The 10,086-nt window shown below is 45.3% G+C and overlaps 1 protein-coding gene across 3 annotated transcripts in view; it reads left to right on the top strand.

The window, feature by feature from the left end:
• Positions 1-4,887: 4,887 nt before the first annotated feature.
• KCND2 (potassium voltage-gated channel subfamily D member 2) overlaps positions 4,888-10,086 on the top strand; it is a 289,882-nt gene continuing 284,683 nt past the window's right edge. The window contains exons 1-2 of one of the 3 annotated variants that reach the window (XM_064507111.1): positions 4,888-4,971; positions 7,069-8,242. In XM_064507111.1, the coding sequence (XP_064363181.1) occupies positions 7,128-8,242 (1,115 nt within the window). In that variant the 5' untranslated portion in view covers positions 4,888-4,971; positions 7,069-7,127. Of the gene's footprint in view, positions 4,972-5,725; positions 5,868-6,729; positions 6,957-7,068; positions 8,243-10,086 lie in introns of those variants that run through there. The other 2 variants (XM_064507105.1, XM_064507110.1) reach the window with 2 other exon arrangements.

Here is a 10,086-nt window from a genome sequence, read left to right as displayed (position 1 = left end):
ATTTATCCTTTCCACTACTATTATGGAGCCCTCACTGAATAATTTCAATTTAATGTGCAAAGTAGTATTCACGGCCTTAAAACAAACTGAATTCCTCAATTTTATTTATGTTTTGAACCACTTTGGTCCTTCAGTTTAGACAAATTTTCTTCTGAATCAGGAAGGAATATATGAAGGAATGGACCTGACTGAATCATAGATTAAGAATCCTGCAGATATCATCTGCCTGCTGCCAGCCTTATGTGTATTGGTTTTTGAGAACCAGCTTAGATAAAGAAACTTCAATCATGTCTCATATATGTTTTACCCAACAGCTCAACCAAATGATGACAGTCAAATTTTAGAGTAACTTCCTGACTGAATAGAGAAAGAGGGCAAATAGCAGTAGCAAACTATACATTTAGAAAAGAGCAGGAACTGACTACTGGAAGTGGCATATTGTCATATAGTTAAATGGGCTATATTGTGATATAGTTAAACGTTCCATAGTTAAATACATAGATTTGCCAGAACTAAGTACTTTATTAGTACCTCACATTTCAATATGAAAAGACAGTGCTTCTTATCCAAGCCATACATTCTAGGAGGGTTTTTTATTGCTTTTCTCTTTTTTTAGTGCTTGGGAAGTGAAAGGTGAGTACCTGATGATACTGGAGATCATGCATGTGATTAGAAATGTGGCTACATGGGCACAGAACAAGTGTGGTGAGAGGCATACTTTTCAAAGCAGACTTCCCAAAGTGTTTCAGTGTACCCAGGAATATGAGCTGTAGTGAGTTAGTTTTCTCCATTAATTTACAGTTAGTTTCTCTTTCTAAGGATGTGACCTTAAAGGCAGTTAAGTCCAGGGTAGTTTTGCTATTGACTTCGGCCGACTTTGTCTCAGGCTTTCAGTCTCAGGTTCATCCTGCCTAATATCAAATGTTTTACTAAGATTCCTAAGCTAAGGACTACAGTCATCCCGCTCTTCCTTTTATAGTCAGAGGACACCTGCATATGTACAGTCAGATTGTAGGCAGGATGCATTGCTCTCTGGAGTTGTTTCTCTCTATTGACTCCAGGAAGTTAGGCTGAGCAGGCTCTTCATTAGTTATCACAGGTGCCTGAAGCTAAATAGGTTGAAAGTGGGCATCATTATATAGATGAAACAACTACTCCTTTGATGATATTATATGAGGCAAAACATGAATTTAAAATTAGTGATATGTATTTATCTAAGGTAAAGTTTAAAAGTTTGTATTTACCATTCTACTGGTGGGTAAATTATCACTAATTTCAAGAGGAATTCCCAGTGCTTAGTATGACTAATACATAGTTAAGTAGAAGTAATATTTTGTATAAATTCTTATACAGCAAGAAAAACATATACAATTACTAAAGGAGTATTTGTTGATTCAGTGCAGATAAAATATTTGAGATCCAATCAGCCCCTTCTTTGGAAAACTGTGAGAAAGTCTTCTTGAGACTTCTCAAAGTATCAGATTAACCTCAGTTTAAGCAGAAAAGAAACCACACAGTGCTTATAGCTGTGTCCTCATCTTCCACCCACTAAACCTGTACTAAATGCATGAAAAAATTGTTTTCACAGAAATAAGGCACCTTATTTGGGGGCTAATTTTCAAGCTATATTAATTTTCAGGCTGGCTTCAGAATTTAAAAGAAATGATGTATGTTGGGCACTTCCCCCACAGTATGACTTAATCCTTGACCAGAGGGAGGTCATTTTTTAAGGTCCGGAGCAATCCATTTCTCCATACAGAAAGAAAGATGACAAGCACAGGCACTGCAGAGTGACCTGAGCCTATTTTAGCAACCTTCAATAAAGATGGCTTTTTCTCTTTGAAAAATTATGCCCATATCAAAACCCTCCTGCTTATCTGTCTGAACCACAGCACAAAACCCAGTTAGATTTAAATGAGACAAACCGACAAAGGCCAGGAAACTGCAGACTATGAAGATATATATTTTTATTAGTTGCATGTTTGACCCAAGCATGATTTGTTTGACTTGTACTATAGAATCAAATATTTTCCTCTGTGTATGAGACTCATTCTTAAGCTAGTGACTGCAGTTCTTGAATGGGGCTAAGTGACCCATACTATAGCAATTATTAGACCAGTGTTTTCCTGTGTAGGAGGTCTCTCAGGTTCCCTCCATTGGAGAAAAAGATCAAATCCTGCCCCCCCCCCCCCCTTAGACTGAGAAGCATTCAGACCTACAAACAAGGAAAGCTTGAAGTAAAAGAGGCAGATCAATAGAATATTCTGTTAGTAGTAACCAGAGTGGCTCTGGGCAGAAACCACTGCATTTTGTAGAAGACCAAGTAATTTTGGTTCCTGTAAATTAAGAGGAAAGCCCTTTCTATGTTTTCACCAAATATTATGTAAATATGTGTTTTTTTATGAAGACTATTCTTACTAATCCTGGAGGGGGAAAATAGCTCATATCCAGAACCTAGCTGGCTCTGCAGGATTTTGTGCATTTGGTATTCACTGTACCAGTATATCTTATTTTAAGAACGCAAGAATTGTGAAATTAGCTTCTAGACTAAAGAAGGAAGAAAGAAAGAAGTCAGAGGCATAGATGAATCTTAAGGTTGAGACTTAACAATGTGGCTCTGAATATTTGTGTTGTTCTTTTCTTCAAAACCCTATAAGTTAAGGAAAGCTTAGTACTAAAGGAATTGTGAAGAGGGAATGTACATGATTCAGTCTGTAAAGAAAATGGTTGGTTTCAAAGGTTCTAAATAGTCTGAAAAAAATACATTAATAGGAACTTATGCATTATAGCTGTTTAATCCTTAGAGAGCTCTTTGTAGCTCATGGCTGTGGAAAGAATTTAGAAACAGCTCATATTAGACTGTATTGTTTCATTCCCCTAAGTACCATTCTCTTCTGTTCTTACAATTACTAGGATTTATTTTCTTTGCTTGAAAATAGGATTTTTGTCTCATTTGAGTTCCACATTCTTAATTCCTAAATCCTCCCTGTCACACCACACCAGTCTCTCGGTGTCACAGATGGTTGAACTGTGATGTCACAGGAAGGAGTTTGACTTCAGAAGAACAGATTATTTATTCTTACATACACACTTTATATACTAGAATTTAACCTCTCTAAAATGTACAAAACAAGGAGAGACAGACATTTTCAAGGCACTAATCAGGCACGAGTTGCAAAAGTTTGAGATTCCTGGTTAGTTCTCCTCATTAGTATCATAATGAACTTTCTGCTAGAATAAGAAGGTAGTAGACTATGCTTATCTGTACACTCTTTGGCTTCTCCTTCCATGATACCATTTCTGAAAGAGGCTTCTCTGATACCCAGGCTGTCCACAAAAAAAAAAAAAAAGAAAAAAAAAAGAAAAAAAAAACTAACAACACTAAAGTGAGGTGATCATCTTTACAAATAGCCAATGCTATCAGAAGAGAGAGACTTTGAACCTGGACTGCTTTCAAACCTCTGTTTTAAAATAGGCATAATATTATACCATTACCTGATCCATCCACTTGTCCAAATGTATTGCTTTGTTTTTTCTTTTTCCTGATTAAACATGGTAAGTCTCTAAAACAACATTAAGATTTCAACAAGAATCAAAGTGATTCTTAATGGAACCCGTTCTCATCTCTACATATGAAAAAAAAAATCTTTGTTGCAAGCGCTGTTCTGTAAAAACCTGCATATGAAAACCAACTGAAAGAAGTAACTGTTCACTGTAATGCCAGTAGGTTAAAAAACAAGAGCACATATTGATTACAAAAGAATCTATACAGAAAAGGAAACCTCTTTTGATTATTTGTCAGGAAACAAAGTCCTATATTATTGTCTTAGTGCTGGGCTGACAGGACGATAAATCGGGCTTTATTAATTGCTATAGGATTGTTGTTTTGTATCACTAAATCAAAAATCCTAATCTTTCCTTCCATATGGGAAACGCATATCATGATCATTGTAATCCTTATGTCTAAATCTCGACCAACTAAGTTCAAATTTATGGATTAATTTATAAGAAATAATGTATTGAATGTTTAAGCTTGAAAAAGATCTTCAGTGAAACAGCAGAAAGTATTCTCTGTTTTATGTGATATTTTATTTCATGTGATTTGATGTATGTGATTGATTGTAGCCATCATAAGTCTTCCTAATTTAGGAACTACACTTTTTAAACATTTTTTAATCTTTTTCTCTCCATGCTTTCAAGTATTTCTCATGGGAACAGCTTAGAGACTACAGTATTGATAGTGTGCTTCATCTCTTTTATGGGAACTTAAACAGAAGCTAATATATATTGAAATTAAGCATATTATTGAAATATAGAGAAGAGAGAACTCCCAGGCTTCAGTATGTATTTGCTTTATTTTTTATGTTTTCCCTGATTATCCCTGTTTCCATGTTTTGTTTTGGATTTCTTTGGCATATGCCTAAAACAGGTTATCAGAGAGGGAGGTTTGCTCAACAGATCTTCAAGTATAAAGGAACCTATTTACTTTAAGATTCCTCCGCAAGACCTCCGTGTTACTACGAAACTGAAACAAACTCAAATTAGGAGTAATACCGTCTGATATCTCGATGCGAGCTCAGCGATGAAGACCCTGAGTGTTTTCGGCATTTTAATTACAAAATACAAGCAGCTCGTTTTGCCCATCAGAGCTCGCAGAGGGGCACGTAGAGCTGGAGGCATTATGTCACCGCTCTCCCCCGAAGGCGCAGCGCTGCTCTGAGCTCATCCGCCGCTGCCGAGGCTGCGGAGGGCGCCGGGCGCAGGGCAGCGCGGCGGCGGGCGGCGGCGAGCCGCGGCCGCGGGCAGCCAGCGCCGGCGCGGCCCCCCGGCCCGGCCCGGGCACCGCACTCCTCGTCATCCACACGCCATCTAGCGACGGGAAAAAAGGGGACGGCTTCACCAGGGAGCGGAAAGGACGGAAGGAGGAAAGGGCTCGCATAGCCGTCCCAGCTCTCGCCTTTCTAAAAGCTGGTAAGAGCCGTTTGGATACTGCAGCGAGCACTCCGGCATGGCTCGGAGCGCGTGTTGAGAAGCCTCGCAACACTTCCCTTCCAGGCATTTGATTTTTTTCTTTCTCTCTCTCCTCGAGTAGATCAATCCCTTTCCCTTGAAAGGAGCTAGCACTTCAGAGAAATCCCCCTAGATACCTCCTCACCTAAGCCACCTCCACAGCCCGATCCCCAGCCGAAGCACCGCTAACTCTCTGCGCGGCAGCGCCGGCGGAGGGGTTGGACCGCGCGATCCAGGCACACACACACATGCACACGCACACGCACACACGCACACCCCGGCACTCCCCGCCAGCGCTGCCGCCGCCGCCCGCAGCGCCGCAGCCCCTTTGTTCCGCCCGCGGAGCGATGCCCTGCGCGCCCGCGCCGCGCCGCCCCGCTCCCCCCTCCGCCGCAGCCCGCCCCTGCGCCCCGAGCCCGCGCCCGCGGTCCGCGCGGGCAGGCGGCATGGCCCGCCCGCCGCTGGGGAGGCGGCGGGAGCCCCCCCGCCCCCGGCCGCGCCAGGGCCTCGCCGCCGCCCGCAGCTCCGCGGCAGCCCCGCGGCGGGGGCAGGGGCAGCGGCCGCAGCCGCGCCTGACGGCAGCCCCGCGCCGCAGGATCCGCTCCCCGAAAGGACGTGCTCCGCGGAGTTGCCAAGCGCGATTACGTTGTTTTTCCCCCCACCCACCCCTTGAACTTGTTGCTTGGCGCTCGGCGGCGGCGGAGGGGGTGGGGGGTGGGGGAAAGCCTTATTATCGATGTCCCTTTGGGTGCGATCAAGCTTTCTCAGGAGCAACTACTTCCCCACCGTTCCCGGCGGTAGAGCCTGTATTTCTAAAAGTCTCTATGCAACTGAGCGCTCTCGTCAGACTTTCCCAGGTAGGTGCCGCAGGCTGGGCACGTCCGGAGGGATGCGAGAGCAGAGCCAGGGAAAGGGGCGAGGGGAAGGAGGCGGGAGGGGGGCACCCTCTGCCGCTGGTCGCCGAGCTGCACCCGCCGTGGCTGCGGCGGGGCCCCGCGCCGCTGCCCCGCGCCCGCCTCCCCGCGGTCCCCGCGCCCGCCCCGGCCTCCCCCGGCTCCGGGCAGCCCCGGCCCCGCTCCCGCTCCACCGCGAGACGCTCCCGCCTTCGCCCTGCGCCGCCTATTCGGCCGCTCCCGAGGATGCCCCGCGTCCCCCGCACGCCAGCCTCTGGGGGGCCTCCGGAGCCTCCGCTCCCCCGCTCAGCGGGGCCCTGCTCGGCGCTCTCCCCGCTCCGGATCGGTCCATGCCCCAGCCCAGGCGCCCCGTGCCGGCAGGGACTCGCCCCCCGCCCGCTTCGCGCTCCGGGTCGCTCCCTCCTCTCCTCGCTCCAGGCGCCCCCTCCCCTGCGCCCCTCTGCCCTTCAACGCATTTCCTACAAGGAAAACTTGCCTTAAAGTTTAATGCTGCCTCCCGGAGCTCCTCCCCCTGTCCCGCCGGCTCCCCCGGCCCCAAACGCGGGTCGGGAGGAGCCCCCGGGGGGCAGCGACCAAGGTCAGGGAGCGGATTCGTCCCGCTGCCGCTCCAGGGCTGCGGCCGGGGGCGGGAGCGGCCCGCCCGGCCCATCCCCTGCGCCCTGCCTCGGCGAGCGGGCGGCGCCCGGCGGCCCCGCTGCAGCCCGCCCGGGAGGGCTCCGCCGGCCGCCGCGGCCAGGCTCCGGCAGCGGGCGGGAGCGAGCGGAGGAGGGGCGCGGGGCCAGGCTGCGTCGCGCGTGGAAGAAAATCTCCTTCCAGGTGGCTGCACCAATGCACCAGGGCTGCTAGCCAGCTGCCGGGCTTAGCGCTCGGAGCCGTCGCTTGCACCGAGGGGCCCCGTATGGACCTCTTCTCCAAAGGATCCGGCTGCTAGGGAGTAGTAGGTGCTTTGAATATGTTGATTTCCCGGTGTCCTGGTTTATTGCCCTAACTGGCTGATCAGCCCCTGGAAAAGACAGTCTAGCACGAGAAACGGTAGGAAATAAGAAGGCAGCCTAGTTAATACTGAATCACAACAGTGTTCTGAAATTCTGTTGCCTCAGAAATGTATGAGCATTTGTATTTTTCTTTTTCCTTTGTATTTTAGTGGCCATACCAGGACTGGCTCTAGATTGACTCTCTCAGCTGTAGCAGCCATTCAGGACCATGGCAGCAGGAGTGGCAGCATGGTTACCTTTTGCCAGGGCAGCTGCCATAGGATGGATGCCAGTGGCCACAGGTCCCATGCCAGCTGCTCCACGGCAGGAGAGGAAGCGAAGCCAGGACTCTCTGATTGTGCTGAATGTGAGTGGCATCCAGTTCCAGACGTGGCTGGACACCTTAGAGCGCTACCCTGACACTCTGCTGGGCAGTTCAGAGCGGGACTTCTTCTACCACCCCGAGACGCAGCAGTACTTTTTTGATCGGGACCCTGACATTTTTCGCCACATTCTCAACTTCTACCGTACAGGGAAGCTTCATTACCCCCGCCAAGAGTGCATCTCGGCTTATGATGAGGAGCTGGCCTTCTTTGGCATCATCCCTGAGATCATTGGCGACTGCTGTTACGAGGAGTACAAGGATCGCCGGCGTGAGAACGCTGAGCGTCTACAGGACGATGCTGATCAGGATCATGCAGCCGAGAGCTCCCTACCCTCAATGACAGCTCGGCAGAGGATGTGGCGGGCCTTTGAAAACCCACACACCAGTACATTGGCTCTGGTCTTCTACTATGTCACTGGTTTCTTCATTGCTGTCTCTGTTATTGCCAATGTTGTGGAGACAGTGCCCTGTGGGGTAAGCCCAGGCCGCATCAAGGAGCTGCCCTGTGGAGAGCGCTATGCTGTGGCTTTCTTCTGTCTGGATACTGCCTGTGTCATGATCTTCACGGTTGAATATCTGTTACGCCTGCTGGCAGCCCCTAGTCGTTACAAATTTGTGCGCAGTGTCATGAGCATCATTGATGTGGTTGCCATCATGCCATATTACATTGGCCTGGTGATGACAGATAACGAGGATGTCAGTGGGGCTTTTGTGACACTGCGAGTCTTTCGTGTCTTCAGGATCTTTAAATTTTCCCGCCACTCACAGGGGCTGCGCATCCTGGGCTACACCCTGAAAAGTTGCGCCTCGGAGTTAGGCTTTCTCCTCTTCTCACTCACCATGGCCATCATTATCTTTGCCACAGTCATGTACTATGCAGAGAAAGGTTCATCAGCCAGCAAGTTCACCAGCATCCCTGCAGCCTTCTGGTACACCATTGTCACCATGACAACACTGGGGTAAGTGCAGCTGGTGTTTGGTTATAGCCAACATTTCAACAAGTGTATTGCCAGGAACGGAAAATGTTCAATTTCAAAAATATTAATAGAAAAAAAATGAGAGGGTAAGTTTTTGTTCCTCAGCTTTATGAGTACAACTCAGCACTCCTTTTAAAATGTTTTACATGTGTAAGTGACTTAAAGGTGTTGCTAAAGTTAAAATAACCTGAAAAAAAAGCTGGAGCTAAATTGAAAAACCAAAACAAATGTAATTCTTAAAACTATGTTTCAGTTCTTTGCCATTTTCTCTGACAGTTTATTTGGTTTGGATAATGAAATAGGAAGATTTTCTAAATATCTGTGAGTTACCAGTGGATTTCTAGTAGAATAATATGATCTCTGACAGGACTTGTTACAGTATTGCTAAAATAGTGATAATTATGAGAAAAAATATTTTAATTTGAGTATGAATAGAAGTATGTGGATCTGCCATTTTGTTTGGATTGATGTATCAGTGGGCACTTTGGTATGGATTCGGGTACTATAAAGTGATTTGTTTTCACAAAAATAATAAAAAAAAATAAATCCTAATCTTCACAGGAAAAAAACAAAGAAACAAACAATTCCTTATGTTATTTAAGACGTTGAACAAATTGTCTTTGATTTCCACAGGACTGCAACTTGGCCCCAAGTAAACAGCATGTGTCAAGCTATGCTTAGCTGTGACACAGTGTGGAAAAAGGTTTGAGAAAGTGTGAGACACTTATACGACAGTTCAAGTAAATATCTTAAAACATAAATTCTTCCAGAGAATTAGGAGTTAAAAGATGCCATTGTTGACACTAAACTCCAATAGAGTTTAGTGGAAAGATGGGAGGTAGTAGATAGTATTGTTTTATAAAGGTAACAGGTCTCTTACTGATACTAGAGTCATATTGTAGCAGCTAGTTCTGTACACCAGGTTGTACAATGTATTTGTCTGTAATGCTAAGAGGGATTTAGAACGGTTGGCTCATTTGAGAAGACAATTTGTTGCCCTATTCTTAATTTTGGACTTTATAGTATCAGCTATGAAACTGAAAATTTGTTGATTCCTTATAAATTTTCTAGCTATTTAATAATTACAGGTATTAACAGACAAAACTTTTCACTCTCATGAAGATGAAGACCATGAACTGTGATGATTTCAGCAAGTTAAGTCATAAGAATTTACAAATGTTTATAATGTGTAATCTTATTATTAAAAAGCAGGAACTGGCCTGCATTTTTTGTAATGAAAGGTACTCTGAGTAAGTCGATTTCACGACTAGGGACGTTAGGTGTTGGCGGTACTTGTCCATGGTACTGAACCATCGTATTAAGTAGTATAGCCAGCTTGCAGTGGAATATGACACAGAGGTGGTATCGATTTGGCATTGATATGACTTGTTTTTTTTCTTTCATAAAAAATGAATATTATACCATAGTTACATGTTTTGAGACATTATACTGAGTACAATTTTAAAAGTATTGATAAGATATGAATATAATTGAAAATCTCTCTGAATAGAGCCCAAGAACCTATTTTCAAGTACACAGGCATACAATATTTAGGTCCCTAGGGGAAGAAAAGGGGTTAAAAAGAATGCATGTTTGACTCAGTTTTGGAGGTAGTTTGCACAAAGCAAGTTTCCAGCAAGTTTCACAGAGATACAAAGTTTCAGCCTTACAAGTTCATATATGATTACAAGTTCAGGTATCACAAACATCATAATTTGCTGGGAAATTTTTAATCAATACATTAGATAGATGATATCCTTTTAATAATATTCTGATAACTATGTAAAGATTATACTTAAATGTTAAATAAATACAGATAATTTTAT

Source organism: Dromaius novaehollandiae, chromosome 1 (assembly GCF_036370855.1).
Source record: "Dromaius novaehollandiae isolate bDroNov1 chromosome 1, bDroNov1.hap1, whole genome shotgun sequence".
NCBI classification, from domain to species: Eukaryota; Metazoa; Chordata; class Aves; order Casuariiformes; family Dromaiidae; genus Dromaius; species Dromaius novaehollandiae.
This window is presented reverse-complemented; position numbering and strand designations above follow the sequence as displayed.